Source organism: Poecilia mexicana, unplaced genomic scaffold (genome assembly GCF_051168715.1).
Source record: "Poecilia mexicana isolate PSO_F unplaced genomic scaffold, ASM5116871v1 scaffold_5, whole genome shotgun sequence".
Classification (NCBI taxonomy): Eukaryota; Metazoa; Chordata; class Actinopteri; order Cyprinodontiformes; family Poeciliidae; genus Poecilia; species Poecilia mexicana.
In genome coordinates this window covers 6,127,531-6,146,280 of record NW_028263374.1, presented here as the reverse complement: position 1 = coordinate 6,146,280, position 18,750 = coordinate 6,127,531, and the positions used below count along the sequence as shown (strand labels likewise).

The 18,750-nt window shown below is 39.6% G+C and overlaps 1 protein-coding gene across 4 annotated transcripts; it reads left to right on the top strand.

Annotated features, from left to right (window-relative positions):
* The first annotated feature begins 881 nt into the window (after positions 1-881).
* pfkfb4a (6-phosphofructo-2-kinase/fructose-2,6-biphosphatase 4a) lies at positions 882-18,263 on the top strand. 4 transcript variants are annotated; one of them, XM_014996153.2, is made up of 14 exons: positions 882-1,171; positions 9,285-9,401; positions 10,285-10,381; positions 10,474-10,540; positions 10,611-10,685; positions 11,108-11,164; positions 11,381-11,502; positions 11,606-11,813; positions 11,890-12,036; positions 12,739-12,843; positions 14,300-14,429; positions 15,013-15,075; positions 15,157-15,221; positions 17,446-18,263. In XM_014996153.2, exons 1-14 carry the CDS (start codon positions 1,120-1,122, stop codon positions 17,503-17,505), a joined length of 1,365 nt encoding a protein of 454 aa, XP_014851639.2. In that variant the 5' UTR covers positions 882-1,119; the 3' UTR covers positions 17,506-18,263. The 4 variants fall into 4 exon arrangements, with proteins under 4 accessions (XP_014851639.2, XP_014851638.2, XP_014851637.2 ...); XM_014996152.2 differs by lacking the exon at positions 17,446-18,263 and adding an exon at positions 15,605-16,294; XM_014996151.2 differs by lacking the exon at positions 882-1,171 and adding an exon at positions 7,531-7,803.
* Positions 18,264-18,750: the final 487 nt, after the last annotated feature.

Genomic DNA, 18,750 nt, shown 5'->3' with positions numbered 1-18,750 from the left:
ATATATATATATATATATATATATATATATATATAAATTTCTTATATATTATTCATATATTTATTATTTGAATAATAAAATATTTATTATTTGAATAAAATATTTTTTATTTAACTAATAATAAAATAATATATATTTTATATATACATATATTTTATTATTTAATATATTGACGTCTGTGTGTGTGCATATGTTCATAAATGCTGATTACTGTATATATATATAAAAACGATTTATCAAAATCAATTGTATTATAGGTTCACATTTATTTTCTTTATTCAGAAATTACAATTAAAATATAATGAAAAGTCATAAATGTTGTCTTTGATGATTGTTTAATTTCCAAATATATTCACGTTTATATGTGAGTGGGTCGATGACGAACATTAGCTAAAAATACTTTGTGGAACGGCATTTTCTGAAGTTCGGTCCATTCATTTGTATTAGCTTACTGGCAGAGATGCCACATTCCATATGGCGGACGCGATTACGTATCGCTGCAACGGGCCAACCCGCTGTGTCGCATCATATTTATACCCCTGTGGAACAGAAATGTTTTCTTTGAAGGTTCCTAGAAACTTTGTCCAACATTAAAAAAAGCATTAACTTTTTTTAAGTTTTTGTTGCGTGTATGTTAAAGATTTCTTTTAATGCAAGTCACCCTGAATTAAATAAAAAAGTTTAATTTTTCAAAAATTTCCGCGAAATCCCTGCTAATTCAATGCAAATGTAATTCATTTGAGGGTTTCCGACCACGCAGACCGTGCGGTTCCTGAGTTTCACTCCCCCGTGTCATTTGAAAGGTCCAGCCCCTACAAAGTGGCGGGTGCAGCGGCCACCCAGCTGTCAGATGGTGGGTGGGGTGAAGGAGGTTGAGGAGGAGGAGGAGGAGGAGGACAGACAGGTAGAGGCAACTGCTTCATCACATCCATTTCTGGACAAGTCTCCTCCCTACCTACAGGTCCCTCGCTATCTCACGTACACACACACACACACACACAAGCACACACAGAGGGTGTGTGTGTGTGCTCCAGCATCACTGGAGTGGTGTGCGGGCTGCTGCTGGAGGCACGTACTCACCGCCACGCACTGCGCTCCATCAGACACTCTTCCACGACCATGAGAGGCTGCTCCAGCCGATGCAAGTCCACGCAAAACCAGGGCAAGGCGGGTAAGACACGTCGCTGTTTTGTTTTGTTTTTGTTTTGTTTTTTAATTATGATTATTATTACTACTACTATTATTTTTGAATCCGTGCGTTTAGCTGCGTTGTTGCTGTCATTTTAGCAAAAATACAGGAAGCGACCGTGGGGTCTACACGTCTCTTTAAGACGTAAACAGCAGCGCTGCTGCTGCTGGCGCTGCTTTCACCTTTCCCCTACATTCAGCATCGGACAATAATCTTTGCTGTTTACAGTACGCAGCCTGTTGGTAACATCAGCCTGGACCGCAACAGGGGATGGAGAGGCAGGCGGGTCGATCCGGGCTTCAGACTAACATGTTAGATTTATATTAATAAACGGAATATGGAAAGAAAAGAGAAATCAGGACGAGACGTTCCGTCTCAATGTAATCTTCGGTCTCGGTCGGTGGTTGTCATTGTCTCTGCGGTAAATATGATGGCTGTGTGAGGTTGTATGTGGTCGGATTGTTTACAGCTGTTTGTTGTTGTGATTGTGCGGCTCTTATTAGACTGGACCGCCGCGACGCAACACGTCCAGTCCAGTGACGTCATGCTGAAGCCCCTGATCCGGGCTTCGGAGCTGGATCCTTACTGAAGGGATACGGTTATCACACACTTCTATATTGGGAAGTGACTTGTCCGGGCTAAAAGGCAGCTAGCTGCAATCAGAGCCTGGCAGCTGCTGGGAGGAGGAGGAGGAGGAGCTGAGCTCTGCTTCCTGTTCATGCTCTGGTGTAAACTATGCGAGACACCTCACTGAAGAATCTGTTTCCAACATAAATAGCTGCTCTAAAGTGCCTTAAAACAGCAGGCGTCAACCTTAACCTTTGACATTTTGTCACAGATGTCAGTGTTTTACCAAAAAGGAGTGCACAGCTCTGCCTGGGTTTCGGTTTCAGCAGCAAGAACTGAGATAACTTGGTGCAGAATGTTAAGGCTAAATAAAAATCTTAAAAGTGTGGTGTGCTTTTGAATTCAGCCCTTTGAGTTAATGTGTTGTCGCATGGCCAGATTGAAAGCTCAGTCAGAGTGAACGGACAGCATTTTATCAGCTGTAAAGCTGTGGTGTGAGGTCTGGATCAGGGGTGGACAAAGTGAAGGTCCGGGGGCCATTTGTGGCTCCTGAACAGATTTAGTGCACACTCTGGTGTATTCCAGTCTGCTTGTGATAAAGCAGACTGGAATTCGAAAGTGTTTTCGAATGAAGACTGTTTTTATTGCTGAGAACTTCTTAAATTGAGACCAGAACAATAAGCCAACTGGATACATTTCCATGAACAAGGGAAACGCACAAAAATCATTTGAAATTGTGGATGTATGATCCATTTCCTACAAAAAACAAACAAAAAAATCATCCATGCTTAATGTATTGCTGAGTAAGTTTAAAAAAACAAAATGTTTGCTAGTTTTAGTTTTTAAAAATGATATTATATTTGGCCCCATATTACTTTTGGCTCATGTGACAAACAATTTCGACATTCCAGGTCTAGTCTTTAGCTGACTTAATTTTAACCACAACTTTGCTTTGATCTAACCAACGTTATTGTATCTGTGGCTGTAGATTAACTCAGACATCGACCTAAGATCATTTGCTAGTCCAACTGCTTTTTTTTCAGAAGACACTATTGTTTGCTCTGCTAAACTGCTAAAAAAAGAAAAAGAAAAACATGTTTCATGATAGAAATTATTTTGTTCTGAAATACTTTCATTTTTCTTGTTGATCCAGAATGATTTTTCCTCCCATCAATTTCTCTGTCCCAGTTAAAATAATTATGTATGTATTTAAAAAAAAAAAGCATCCTAGCACCATGATGCTGCCACTACCTTGTTCTATGGTGACAGCAATTTTGTTTCAAAATAACTTTTATTTTTCACGTTGATTCAAAATGATATATCCTCCCATCAGCTTGCAGCATTTTTTCTGTCCCTGCTTAAAAAAAAAAGAAAGCAGAGCATTCACAGAGCATAATGCTGCCACCGCCGTGTTTGATGATGGAGGCAATTTTGTTCTGAAATTATTTCATTTTATATGTGGCTGAACTTTGACCTGAGCACACTTGTTCACATACAAATAAGACTATTTACCTCTCTCTAACAGCGATAGATTTTTTTTCTTGCCTCTTTCCCACAAATGATAGATTTAAGTTGTCATGGCGACAGGTCCTCCAGCGTTACTATGGCCCTCTTGGTCGCTTTATTGATCAATGCTCTCCCTGCCGGACCTGTCGGCTCAGCTGGACGGCCATGTCTTGGTTGGTTTGGAGCTGCATCGTAGTATTTCCCTCTTTGACAAAATGCATGTGTTCTTACTTTGTAAAATTCATGAAAATACATTAAAAGTTTGTAGATTTTATGAGAAAGTGCATGGGCTAACAGCGTCTCAAGCCACCCCATTCAGCTACAGTCGAGACCATCAGATAAATAAAAAAAAACATGACCCACCAGATGAGCGCAGGCCGATAAGAGGCGTCTCAGTTTGTACAGGATCATAAAAGCTCTGCAGCATGTTTACTTTAGACAGCTGAAATTCTAAAAATATGTTGTGAGTCACGGGAGCCACTTTTCTTCCTGGACCCTATGAACCCGACTTAAATCATGGTCCGCCAGCAGTAAGGGAACGATGGATGTTGCAGTCATTTAATTAGAAACGCCTCCATCTCGCCACATTTAGGTCACAGGCTCTGCAGCTCCATCTGCGAGACTCTGAGCTTAATATAATCAGTGCCAAAGAAAAAGCACCAAACAGATAAGCCTACTAACCTGGAAACGTTCTTGCAGAAACGTTTGGTCCTGCTCGGGAGAAGTCCTGTCGCTGTGGTGTTTTCAGGTGGCTGCACTTGGCCCACACACACACACACACACACACACACACACACACACACACACACACACACACACACACACACACACTGAGGGTTTCTGTTCGCCCTGGATGGAGATAGATTCTGAGAAGCTCCTTGAAACAAAGCAGACATTTTATGAAGAAAAGATGTAATTGTATGTAGATGTTGGAAATATGTCCTTTGTTTCAGCTTTGTTTAGGACATGCTGGTGTCAATGTGCAGTGATTATTAGCGCGCCTGATTGACAGCTGAAGGGAGTGCAATAGTGCCACCTAGTGTCGTTTGTCTGAAAGTGACGTGAGAAAGAAGTGCTAAGATTTTATGTAATGGGCCAAAAACAAATTTCAACATAACCGTGATGTGAAAAGAGAAAGAAGAGAAATGGACACACTTTCAGTCTGCTGCAGCTGCATTTGCAGTGAAAGGTGTTTGTACAAGGTATCTACCAAGTTATAAATACTCTTTTCAGTATTTTAGGAGGTTGAAAGGTTGAAAACTGCATCTTATTTTCCTTCTACTCCATCTATGTGCCACTTTGTTTTGGACTATGCCATTAAATCATGATAAACTACATTGAAGTTTGTAATTGTAACTTGAGTAAACTTGAAAAAGATTAAGCGATATGAATAGTTTGCAAGGTTTTTCTGAGAAAAAAACTTCAGCAGTTAAGAACTTAAAACCACGATTCAACCAGAATCGCTCTCATAGCTGGAGTTTTTCTCCCTAGGCTCTCCAAGTATAAGCAGTGCTGAAAGATTAGCTCGGATTTTAAAAGGTTAGCATTTCATTCAGCAAAGATATTGTTGTTGAATCAGGCGAATGTTGTCTGGCGTCACGTCTGATGTAATGTCAACAGAAAACCACTGTGCTTGGATAACACAATCTCAAATACAATGAGGTGCTGTAGCAACACAGGAAAGCAGGTTTCCTCATAAGCTCAGAGACGGCCAGGAGTTTCTATTTGTGACTCCCTACTTGTGGATGTTTTATATTGTAGTTCTTCCCCTTCCTGGCTAGATTTCACTTTGGTTGTAGAGTCCATCAGAGGAAGCTGCAAGTTGTTTCTCTTTTTGCTCAAAAACTGCCTGCAGGTTCTCTGTTTTACTTCTAACACAGTTTATGGTGCCAGAGTCTTGGCTTCTTTGCCAGAGTTTTGAGTTTCAGAAGTGTCCATCACGGCTTGGTTTATTAGAGCTTCCAGTTCAGCGGCAGCTTTCGTCGCTGCCGTTCTCCTTTTCTCATATTCAGATTTCCTAGACAGCTTTTTCTCCACTTGCTGATCCTCGTCTTGTTGCGTTTCAGAGATAATTTCTTCTTCAGTTTCATCTGTATAAATCAAATTTTTGAAGGTGGCTGTCTGATTCTCAGCTGTTTCTGTCATTTAAACGTCTTGTTGTTCAGAGTTTTCTCCAGAAATCTTTTGATTATTGAAGGTTTCCAGCTCAGAGACCGCTTTCATTTCCTGGTTCTCTCTCCTTTTCTTAGATGTAGATTTCTTAGAGGGCTCCTTCTCCTCTTGCTGATCTTCATTTTGTTGTGTTTCAGAGGCCATTTCTTCTTTAGCGACTTGGAGTATTTTAAGGATCAAAGTTTCGTCTGCATAAATATAATTTATGAATTTGACTATCTGATCCTCAACTCTTTTCCAGAATGAAACTTTTCTCCCACCTGAGCTGTGGATTTCTGCATCCCGTCCAAAGTTACCCAGAGCTTCTTGGCAGCATCTCTGATTAATGCGCTCCTTTGGCTAGCTCGTCATTCCTTTTTGTGTGCCATGTCTTTATGGGTTTGCAGTCAGGCCAAAATTCTTCCATTTTCTGATGAAAGATTAGATGGAGCTCTGTGAGATTTCAAAGGTAGTCATATTGTTTGATAACTCTTAAATGCTTTTGATCTTCTCCACATCTTTCTCCCTAATGTGTTTTTTGGGTTTTCTAATATTCTTTGACAAATGTCTGTGCCCTTCTCAGATCAGCTACATTTGCAGATTAATTCACATAAATGTGGACTCTATCTACTAATTGTGTAACTTCTTAGGACAGTGGGTTAAACTCATTGTGTCGACATCACATTTAATTAAATACATTAAATTAAACCTGCAATTACAGAAACAATTACAGATGCAGATGCAATTGTATCTGTAATTGTATCAAAATATGTTTTTGCAAAGCACTGGCGCATAAAGAGGCTGAATCAAAATACATGTCATTTTTCAAAATTTAATTTATATAAAAGAATTTTACAAACCATGTTTTGTTTTCTTTCCTTTATATAGTTATGTTTTACTTCGTCCAAGTCAAGCACGATATAAAATTGAATAAACCCTGTTGTTGTAATCTAACGACATTAGAAAATATCTTGATAATATTTTTGCTGGCAGTGCACATTGTACATTTTATCTAACGTAAACCTGTTGCCTTACTAGTCCTATCTGCTTATCCTGGTGTTATAATAGTTTATGGCTAAATGAGTATGTCATGTTATTCAAGGTTCATCAGTCAAATTAATTACTGCTCCCAATCCAACTAAAGTGCTTTTCTCTGTACGTATTCCATGGGTGAACAGGAAGAAATGTTGCGCCTATACTTCCGTCGTTACGGTCTAGTATGGCAAGTCAAATTGCATTTCATTGCTCGGAGGAGAATTGGATCAACTTTTCTAGTCAAGACTGTGCACAAAAAAAAAAGGATTTTTACTTTAGTTCCAATTTGCTCGTGATTATCATTTACATATATATTTATAAATTTGGTAAATAGAGAGGATTTCATGGAACGCCATTGTTACAAAGAAGATAAGTTTAAATTAGGGAAAATGTGTGAAGTAGCTGGATACAAATTGTGTATTCCATTGGATATATTAGCATTTTCTTGGTTGTAATGTAAATTTTGACTTTAAAAATTCTATTTATAATACAAAAAGAAATAGGCTTTATTGTGCTACATACGGGGAATTTAGGTGTAACAGCAGCATCAGATATATTAAAGTTCACAATATTTTGGCGAAGAGTAAATGACATTGCTGTTTGTTTCACAGAAAAAAACTTTATTTCCGATTAAATTTGCTACATTTTTAATACATTTTTTTTTAAGTTCTTCAAAAAAAAATTACGTAAGGTGGAGTCCCTTGTTTATGTCCTGAAACTTGGCCATATACACTGCTCAAAAAAATAAAGGGAACACTCAAATAACACATCCTAGATCTGAATGAATGAAATATTCTCATTGAATACTTTGTTCTGTACAAAGTTGAATGTGCTGACAACAAAATCACACAAAAATCATCAATGGAAATCAAATTTATTAACCAATGGAGGCCTGGATTTGGAGCCACACAAAATTCAAGTGAAATGTTCCCTTTATTTTTTTGAGCAGTATATTATAGCTGCTGATTCTGAAAAAGTAAAGGTTGGAGTTTGTGATTAAATGTTAATATATCTTGCCATACTAAGTCGCTGGCGTTAGGTCCCATTGAAGCGAAACTGAGCACGTGACCACAACACTAACCGGGGGGAGAGAGAGTGAGAGCGCGAGCGGCAGTTGCGGGTCTGTTTCCATCTGAACTGAGCCGCGCGGATGAAGCACCGGTCACCTTCGGAGCAGCATCACGGGAAGCTTCCCCGGGTCAGTGTCCCCGCTGCGGCCGCCTCAGCCTCACCGCAGAGCGACATGGAGGACAAATCCACGTTCAGTCCACGGGAACTCACCCAAAACCCTTTGAAGAAGATATGGATGCCAAATAAAAATGGCCTTCCTGAAAAACACATTTCTCATCGAAGGGGTGCGTATAGACGACGTGGCGACAGTTGCTAGGTTAGCGTTACCATTGCTGGCTCTTTAACGAGACGCGTATGTTGGTGAACTCGCCCTTTAATGATGAATTAGCGCTGCGTCAGTCCGTCTGTTTTGAAGCGTGTGTTGGGGGGGGAACAGTGCGCAGAGTTCAGATGCAGCGCTGCCGCTCCAACAATCTGGCTCGCACGGTTATGTAAGGATTCACATAATGTTCCCCGCAGATGAGATGTGCTCCCGCCGAGGAGAAAAGACCCGCTTCTGTTAATCTCTGCCTCGCTTCTGCGCCAGGCGAAGCCCCAGAAGTTGACAGACAGGAACTGTTTGTTTTGCATTCATGCGGAAGACTTGCCGTGTGATAGTCACTCATTTTTATCTGCTCACAGACTGTGGCGGGCCACAGAGTGGTTTAAAATGTCGCGACATTTTATCTCTTTATCTTACTGACTAGCCTGAAGTTAGCACCCGACTCAGCAGGCTGTTCTGGTGCTTGGCTTCAGCCAGCCCAAAGCAAAAGCAAACTAAGCGTCTGTTTAGGACCGTCGGGGTACGGTAGGGGTCCCTGAAAGTGGATATAAACCTAAACACTTTAAATTCATAGGTAAGTTTATAAGAGTGAAAAATTTGTAGAAATTTGGATCGAATTCTGCTTTGGGCTGCACACAATTTCGGACAGCTTCTGTACTTTTGTTAAGCTGCAGTTCAAGATTAAAATATATATTTTTAAAAAATCTAACCATAAGTGAATATTTTTACTCTGTAAAACCTTTATTAAGTTGGTGAAAACACACAGAGAGTGAGTTCTTTTAACTTTGAAACACTTTAGGAGAAGCCCTCTTAAACCAGTACAACCTATGAAATTTATAAAAATGTATGAAGCCTCTGTTGTTTCTAATAAAATTTTGATCTACGGGGCTAACCAGAAGTTGCTTTAATCAGACACTGAATCAGACGCGAACGTCGGAGCCGCTCTGTAGGATCTGCTGAGGTGGAGTGACGTTACCGGCTGGTTGGGCGTGCAACAAAAGCAAAGCCAGATACAGATTTCAGAGAGCCGGTGTGACAAGTACTCCGTGTCTCACAATGACAAAGAAACGAACCGTGCAAACTATGCGCTCTCTGACCGGGTAATAAGGGCCCCGATGGTGAAAGCTGCTCCTCGCCTTCCTGATGTAGCGTTTCACAACCATAGCGACACGTCCTGGAAACAAAGTGACCTCTGCTCCTTGACCAGCCGTCATAAAAATAAAAAAAACCCATTCTAGCATGAGATATTTTCCTTTTAATTACACATGATGAAAGGGAATAATTAAGCATGCAGTAAAAGTGTACCGGCATTTACTTTTTTATAGCTGGGGAAGATAATTGGAGTGATTACCCTTGTGTTTTCAGGCTGAAAGCATTTTTTTATGTCTTCCATACTCATAAAACGTGATGACAGAGGTTTTCTCTTTCCCTCCGTTATTCTAGTATGTATGACCAACTGTCCCACCCTGATCGTCACTGTGGGCCTGCCTGCAAGAGGAAAGACCTACATCTCCAAGAAGCTGACCCGCTACCTGAACTGGATTGGCGTGCCGACCAGAGGTACTAACTTCCAGTGACTCAGACATTTTGGGGCTGGGAAGGTTTTGGTTCCTCGCTTCTGGATAGTTGTCTTAATCTCACTGCCACTCACATGAAAATAAAGACGTTTGTCTTTGAAGTCACCTTTCATTTTAAAAAAAAAATAAAAAATTGTCCAAATAAAACAGATGAGAATATACAAATACATGTGCAGCTCAGGATAAAACTAAGAGCCTACTGCACTGACCCCCATTGATATTCCACCAAATATTGATCTCTGAACTCTTCCTGAGTTAAAACATTACTTTTGTTGTTTCTAAATGAATATGAACTTGTTTTCTTTGCATTATTTCAGGTCTGAAAGCACTGCAACTTTTGTGTTATTTTGACAATTTCTCATTTTCTGAAAATAAATACTAAATCTTTGCTTGGAATTTCAGAGACATGTTGTCAGTAGTTGAGAGAATAAAATAATGTTCATTTTACTCAAATATTTACATATAAAAAAATGATCTTCTTTTAAAGAGAATTTTGTTCACATAAACTTCATAATTCATTGTTTTTGTTGTTTCTGTTGTTTTGTTTATTTTGGATATTTAAAACGTCTTCCAGCTCCAGTATTAAGTGTTTGTTAGAATTTGACAAAAATATAGGGTGGTGGTAATGTAGGCTTTTAAATCCAGAAGTACCATCTGGGATCATCAAAAAGAAGCACTTTATCTCTCCAAAGTTAAAGGGACAGACACTCTAGCGCCACACAGTGTCCATCTGTGCACATCCGTGACGACTTCTCGGCGTTTTCATCCACGGTGAACAGAGGCGAACTTATCAGAGACAGGGAGCTCCAGCTGTACAAACATCAGAAAGTATTTATTTGTTTTCCTGTTCTTTTTTTTCCCTCCAGAGTTCAATGTTGGACAATACCGGAGGGAGTTCCTAAAGATCTACGAGTCCTTTGAGTTTTTCCGTCCCGACAACGAGGAAGGGTTGAAGATCAGAAGGTATAATCCGTAGCCGTCGCTATGCTAACGTTTTTTTGTTTTTTTCTTCTTCTTAAGCAGCAAATATACGAATGTCTGCTTTGTGTTTGCAGGCAGTGTGCTTCAGCGGCTCTGAATGACGTGCAACAATATTTAACAGAGGAAGGAGGCCAAGTCGCTGTATGTTAAAACTTTTCTTTGTTTTTATGCATTAAGAGACTCGCCTGAAACTGCAGTTTCTGTTTGGCAGGTTTTTGATGCAACAAACACCACCAGAGAGAGAAGGGACACCATCCTGGAGTTTGCAGAACAGAATGGTTTTAAGGTGAAACCTCCTGTCGTAAAGCCTGCAGTAAATCGATTCAAAATTTACATGAACTCAGTAATTTCCTTTCTAATGATTCTAATTCCTTGGAGGTCGATTTTCGCTTGCAAAAAATGTGTGTGGTTTTCATTTTTTTGTTTTATTTATTGTTTTTGCTCGTTTTGTTCATTTATTTTTGGTTCTTCCCGTTCCGGTGTTAAGCGTTCTTTACAAAATTGAAGTTTGTTGATCTTTAAGAGAGTTGACTTATTTGAATTTCTTGAAAAAGGTCTGGAAGAAGCAGTATTAGCCTTTATTGTGATAATTCCTGACACCATTTATTGTCCAGTAAAATTTCTGATCATGGCTGTCATGTAAAGATGTAAAGTGAATGTTTCTAATGGTGGCTGCACTGAACCTGTTTTTTCTCCCTCTTCTTCTAGGCTTTTTTTGTAGAGTCGGTGTGTGAAGACCCTGAAGTCATTCAGGAAAACATCGTTGTAAGTAGCGGCTTTGCAGAAGCCCCTCTCCTTCGTGTTTCTCATATATTTAGCCACAGTTTCCATGTTCCTGCCGAAGAAAATCTAATCTACACCACAATAACACTTTTTTTTGATGCGTCACATAAAATCCTAATGAGAAACTCTGATATGAAGTGACAAAATGTGAAAAAGGTGATGATTTGTTTTTTTCTTTTTAAAAAAATTTTTTTCCAGCAAGTAAAGTTGGGAAGCCCCGATTACACTAACTGCAACACGGAAGAAGCGGTGGAGGATTTCATGAAGAGGATAAAGTGCTATGAAAACTCTTACGAGACGCTGGACGAGGTCTTGGACAGGTCAGGATGAACAATGACATCCAACGAGACTTGACCGGTTCGCAGTCGGCCGTTTGACTCGAAGCTGTGAAAGCCGAGCCAACTTACCGTCGTCTCCTTTCAGGGATCTCTCCTTCATCAAGATTATGGATGTCGGCCAGCGCTACCTGGTCAACAGGGTGCTGGACCACGTCCAGAGCCGGATCGTCTACTACCTCATGAACATCCACATCACGCCGCGCTCCATCTACCTGTGTCGCCACGGAGAAAGCGAGCTCAACGTCAAGGGTCGGATCGGAGGCGACTCGGGTCTCACGCCGAGGGGGAAAGAGGTAGAAGAGAAGAAGTCCTCAGAAATGTAGCCTGAAGTCTAGGAGAGTAAAACAAACGTCCTTCTTCTCCGTCCAGTTTGCTAAGAAGCTGAACCAGTTCATCCAGACGCAGGAAATAAGCGAGCTGAAGGTTTGGACCAGCCAGATGAAGAGAACCATCCAGACGGCAGAGGCCCTCAACGCCCCCTACGAGCAGTGGAAGGTCCTCAACGAGATCGACGCGGTGAGTTCACCTCATCGCTTCCCTTCTCTGAACTTCAGTTGTGTATTAAAGAGTGATTTCAGGTTTGGACCATCGGGCTAACGGTAGAGCAGCCATCCAGGGTTCGATTCCCAATCCTTTAGCAGCTTTGCTTCATGTTTTTTTTTTTTTTTTTTTTTCACACCACATGAAATTCCTGTGAATAAAGGCTACACAATCTTTTTTGTAGTGAGAAATAATGGCCACAACACAGTCTACGCGTTGTAATCTTCATGCTGTCGATGGTCATTTGCCAAAAACCTTCAGAAATACATTTTTTTCTTCAAATAGTTTCAAGAGTTTCGTTAAAAACTGTGTTGAAAGGGATTTCTGTTCAGATTAGAATCATCAAATTTAGTGTAGATGTGTAAGATTTAACACCACAGAGGATCAAATGTTTGTCTAGATTTCACCAAAAACAGTGAAATACTCCTTTAATCTAGAGCTAAATCACAATCTTCCAATCAGATACAAACTTCAGTGACATTAGCACCACAATATTTTCTTCTTGTGCTCTTTATTAAATAGAACAAGCATCAATTGACTGAAAATGTCAATAAGTAATACAGTATTTGGTAGAAATTACCATAAGGGACCATCAGGTGCTGTTTTCATAGTTCTGTTTGTAAGTAACTTGTTTTATCCATTTTATTTTTTTTATTCAATGTGTGTGGTAATTTTTAGGGTGTATGTGAGGAGATGATGTACGAGGAGATCCAGGAAAATTATCCCCTGGAGTTCGCCCTGAGGGACCAGGACAAATACCGCTATCGCTATCCAAAAGGAGAGGTCAGAGTTTTGTCTGATTCTTGTCTTTTTTATTTTATTTTATTTTTTTTACCTGCAAACATTTGATGTCCTTAAAAGCGGTGAAGCAATTCACTGTTTGCATTCATTCACAGTAATATTTAAAGCTTCCTGAACCAGTCGGAGTCATCAGTTACAGCATTTTGTTCTGAATTGAAATAAAAAAGTGACACTTTGTAAGTTTAGAGTTTCACTGCTGACTTGCAAGACGATTTCTGCTCATTTTGGATGTTTGTTGTGGGTTTCTGCTCCCCTTATCGGAGCCAAACTGTGGAACGTTTGTGGGCCCACGTTTCTGTGGGTAGTGAGGCGACTTTCAAACCTGCCTCTGTTAACTCAAATGGCATCAGAACCAACCGATGACTCCTCATAAGAACATTAGGGAAATAATAATTTTAATATGTTTATGTTAATTTGAAAACCTTTGTAATCGTATCTCAGTTTGTCGCTGATCGTCTCGGCTGATGGTTCACATGTAAACATATTGATGGAAAGTTGAGTGAAAGAAGAATAAAAAGATGCACAAGCAACAGGATTAACTTTTCAAACATATTTTAATTACTGATATGCATCTGCGCATTGGCAGCCAATAAAAATATTAGGGCTGATGCGATTAATCGGCTTAATTGTGATTAATCGTCAACTAATTTAGCAATTGATTAATTGTTAACTGGAGTAAACAGACTAAAAAAAAACATGTTTGTTGAAAAAACTACACACTTAAAGCAGTAACTATGCCCAAACTGTATAAATATATTTATATATATTTTGCATTTAAGATAAAAAATGTAAATATGTTCTTCCCAGACCTTTAGTAGCTTTAGTTTCACTTGGTCCAAATCCTGGAAAAACCTAAATCTGCTATTAAGCATCTTTTGCTTTCCAATTATTAATCAAATTATTTATTAATCCAATTATTTATCCGAATAAAATAATCACTTACTAAAATATAGCTTAGTTGCAGCCCTAAAAGATATGAATAGACAGAAATCTTTAGACATACTTTACATAAAATTATGAATGAACTTGTGGTTTTTGTCCACTGTCTACATTTGAGTGACTCCGACTCAGTTCAGTTCTCCTTTGTTAACACAGTAACCACATTGCAAACACATTATTCAAATAGCTCCGCTAATGAGACTCTGCTTGGGCATTCGGCCTCCAAGGCGGCTTTAGCTAAACACGAGACTGCAGTAACCAAAGATTTCACATCAGTGGCTTTCTGGCTGAACGCCCGTCCGCCCGGTCAGCTCTCGCCTTCCATTACCCCTCCATTAATCTCCCAGACGAAGACGGATCCGGTCATTATTATCCATTTTCCACCTCCTCCGATGTTTAGTCTGTTTACTTTTACTCAGAAAGCCTCACTCTGCAGATTTTCCTTCCGCTTCTGACTGATGACCTGATTAGCCTCTCTGAATATTTTTGCCACGCTCAGTCCTACGAGGACCTGGTGCAGCGCCTGGAGCCCGTCATCATGGAGCTGGAGAGGCAGGAGAACGTGCTGGTCATCTGCCACCAGGCGGTCATGCGCTGTCTGCTGGCCTACTTCCTGGACAAGACGGCAGGTGTGTGCTTGAGGAAGTCAAACATAAAATAAAACCAGTGAAACGTGGGGGAAATAACCAAAACCGAATTATGTGCAAATGACACATTTGTTTGGGTTTTGTAAGGAAACTAGAACATTTTGTTTAAAAATAAATGCTGGTCATATTTATGCTGTTAAGTAGGGGTGTCCAACGTGTGGCTCCAATTTCCAAAGTCTTGCTCTCTCTCGCTCACTCACAGGCTGAATGAACGACAGACATGGCTCAACATGTCACATAAAATACATATTTCCTCCGTTTGTTGATGACCCAGTAGTGCTAAATTGTGACATTTATTTTTCCTGAAAATCCTCCAATCCTGGCAGCCAGATGACGTACGAATCGAGTCTGAAAAATGATTCCAGATCCTTCATAAGGCGAATTTGAAGGCTAGATCAAGAAATATTTAAATGTGTCATGTGAAATTAAGTGAAGTCAAATTCTTTTAACTTATATATATATATATATTTTTTTTTAAGAATGTAGTTAAAATGTCTGTATTGATGGACACAGGAAGCGAGGTGTGCTTGTGCTGGTTTCATTCGTCTGATTTCTGTCTGTACAGAGGAGCTGCCGTACCTGAAGTGCCCACTGCACACCGTGCTGAAGCTGACCCCCGTGGCCTACGGTAGGGCTGCCATCTTGTGCTCAATATGCTTAACAAATGAAAAAGGTCAATTGCTTTACCAACAAATATCCGTCATCACAGGCTGTAAAGTGGAGTCCATCAGCCTCAACGTGGACGCAGTCAACACGCACAGAGAAAAACCAGAGGTGGGTTACGTGACGCTGGTATTTGTAGCCTCGGTTGTGTCGTTTGTCTGCAGGGTGCAAACACACTGAATGTGTTCAAAGCTCCCTTTAAAGCTGACAGAAAACATTTGGCACCATTTTAAACTTTACTAATAAAGCCTCAAGATGCTTTAGCTCTCGAAATCAAATGCATAATATTTAGCATTTTCCTGTTGGCTCACAGCTAATTGTCAATGAATGAAGGAAGAAAACAACATTTAAAGAACCAAATGTGGAAGAGTTTTTTTATGGTTTCAAATTGTGTGTTAATGTGTGTATGTAGTGTATCTCTTGTTTCCCTTGTGTTTGATTCCTCCACCTCTTTGTTTTTGTTTTTTGTGTGTTTGTTTTTTTTTATCAAACAGAACGTAGATGTGACACGGATGTCAGAGGAGGCTTTGATTACAGTGCCAGGTCACCAGTGAGGCAGTTAGCGCTCTCCGACACCTTCTACTCTTTCCCTCCTTTAGCCTCGATTACGCACAATGATCCTTTATGGCGCACAAAATGCACACTTTAAAAACCTTGATTGAACCTCTTTTCTTTGGTCTTTTTTTTTTTTTTTTTTTTTTCTTCCACTTGCATTTAAAGGCATGGTGACGATGGTAAATAAGCGGACTCCGGTTGCTAATCTTTGGGGGTTTTCTTTTAATCCTGCCTCGCCGTGCTCGCTCTCGCATTCTTAGAGAATGAACGAAAAGCTTCTTAAATGACGCTGCACTCCAAACCCTGAAGCAATGAAGCTCCAGGCACCCAGTCTGAAGAAGCACCTTTCATGTGTAGCAAAATCCTGTCTGAACATCTTAGCGATGTTTTACTGGTGCCTCAAAGTTTTTAACAAAACTCTAATCTACCTACACGACATTGCAGATTATTTTTTTTCTTAACAATCTTTAACTTATTAGAATGTGAAACAGTGTTAAGTCAAAAATGCTGGATTTATGTAGCTGTGATAATGTGAACGATCTTGAAGGATATTCATATCAGTTATCAGAATTAAAAGGAATATTTTTGTTTTGCTGTTTGTAAATAAACTTCACCCAAACATCCTCTGATTCCTGCCAAACTCTCCTTGTGCTTCTTTTTTTTTTAAGTTTCCATTGACAGCTGATTTGTTTCAGACATAAGTACAGAAAAACATAAATCAAACAATCACTAGAGAAAAAAATGACACCTGTTTTTTTTTTGTGTGTGTGTGTGTACTAGTTTTAGACCTCCTGTTTTATGATTTGGTCTAGAGGTCAGAACTGATGTAGAAAAACTATCTGAAAGCTCAACTTACAATATCCACTGGTGTTCCCCAAGGAGCTACATTAGCCACCATTTTCTTTTGTATTTTACTTTTTCGTTTTAAGACAAAAGCCATTTTGTCTTTATTTAAAGGTAAATAATAAGTTGGGGGCAAAATACACTTATAAGTGTTTTTTATACAGCAGCACCTTCCTTATGTCAAGCTGCAGAACTTTTATAAAAAGCTTTTCACTCACGGTGTTGAGTTTATTAAATATGGTTGTAAATATTTAGCATCATCCTAATTTATATTTTGAGTAATTGTTTAGTTTTGCCTTAAAAAAAACAAAAAAACTTTTCTGACAAAGCTCAAAACGTGCTTCAGTTCATGCATATGACATTTTGACCAGGTCTGCCTGGGGTTATTGATAAAATTAAAGGTTATTATATTAAATTTTTAAACCAGATTTCTAAAAAGGCTACTTTGAGATAAATAAAAAAAATTGCCATATACTTGACGGACTCCCCAGACCAAGTACTGCTTCCCTCTGAGGACTCGGATGTTTCCCGGTCATTCATATGCAGAGCTTCCTCTGGGGTTGGATGACAGAGCGGCTGTCTCTGGGCCTGAACAGAGTCCTCTCTGTGTCCAGAACAGACTCCCGTCTGCTCAGAGAGGAGCGTCTCATGAATTATGCTCGGCATTTAGCTTCAACATGCAAATATTTTAACAGAAGCTTTGATTACTTTAATGGCAGCAAAGACTTTTCTTCTTTTGTCTTGTAAAAAAAAAAATAAAAATCCCATTTCCAATTGCGTGGCGTATTTAAAAAATAAAAACAATTGAAGGTGTCAAACTGCTCTGGATTTTGTCCTCCGTTGCACCAAACTAACTCAACAGACATGAATGATTTCATTGGCTGACAAAGTGTTGGATATGAAAGCCCATCTGACCCCGCCTCATTCCTCCTTCCAGAACGTTGACATCCATCGTACCACTCAAGACGCCCTGCAGACCGTCCCTGCTCACCTCTGATGCCTGGGCTGGAATCGGATGATACTGAAGTTGAATCCTCTTCCCCCCCAGTGAACTCCCTGCCCCCTTGACCCCTACCAGTCTTGTGTGTTTCTCACATTTCCAGTCACTGGTGACCCATTGATTGGGTGGACAACATGCCACACTGCCACAACCCGTAGCTCTTCCTGTGTCCTTTGTTTGTCCTGTTCGAATTTAAGGAGGAACGTTTGACCTTTATGACCCGGATGTTCATATTGTAAACACTCGGCTCACGGCGGTCAGTAAATTTGCCGTTTTCAGCGTGTTGGTGTTGTGCGGCGGCAGACTTGACACTGGGAAGTTACTGTAGCGTGTTTTCAAGTGTTAACCATGTGTTTCTTGCGAAATAATCATGCTGCATGTTTGACTTTGTGCAATCATAATTTCACATGAAGGTGGCTTCAGTGATCATGTGCAATTCTGTAGGTTTTGAACCTGCTCTGATATGAAAACAAATCTCTTTACGATAACCGTCTGTGCTAATAGGAGTGAACGGAGTAGAGCAGTAAAACTATGGTAAACTGTTGCTAAAATTGGGTGGGAATAGTTCCCACCTCCCCTCCTAGTTACTGTACGTGATGGGGCAAGCCCACCTGTAAACTATTATTGTGAAGCAACACATTTCAGCAATAGGGATGCAAAAAGGATCATTAGCCAAAAATATTGGTGGTGTTGATCTCAACTTGAAAATGTATGTTCCAACTCTACTGCAATAAAGATGTTATTTTTCTAAACCACTCAGTATTTTTGTTTTATTGTGTTTTCTGAATGCTTTACTTTTTCCAACAGCATTAGCCTCTCATCTGCTCAAAAAAAAAGGTAATACCTTATATATGTGAAATATACTTGACATGATTCATTACTTTTAACAGGAAGTTAGGCAGTCTCTCACCAGTGGGTGAAGCTAACAAAGTATTGTCATAAACCGATTACTTTGTCATTATCATTTTCTGGTGTGGGAAGGTGGTATTTTTTTGAAAATCGATATATTTTATTGTGCCAAAAATAATGTTTTGTGTATTAAAGTGTCAAATGTTAATTTGTTTTTACTGCCTGCACTAGTTGTAGAATTAAACAAAAAAAAGTGAACGTTTTAGTAGAGGTTTACATCATGGAGCGACAGCTATTGTTTTATTTAGAAAGTGCCAATGTGAAGTTATTGTCTTAACTGAAAGAAAGATATAAAAGAAAAGCAGTTTGCTCAGTTTTCATCAGGACGGCTAT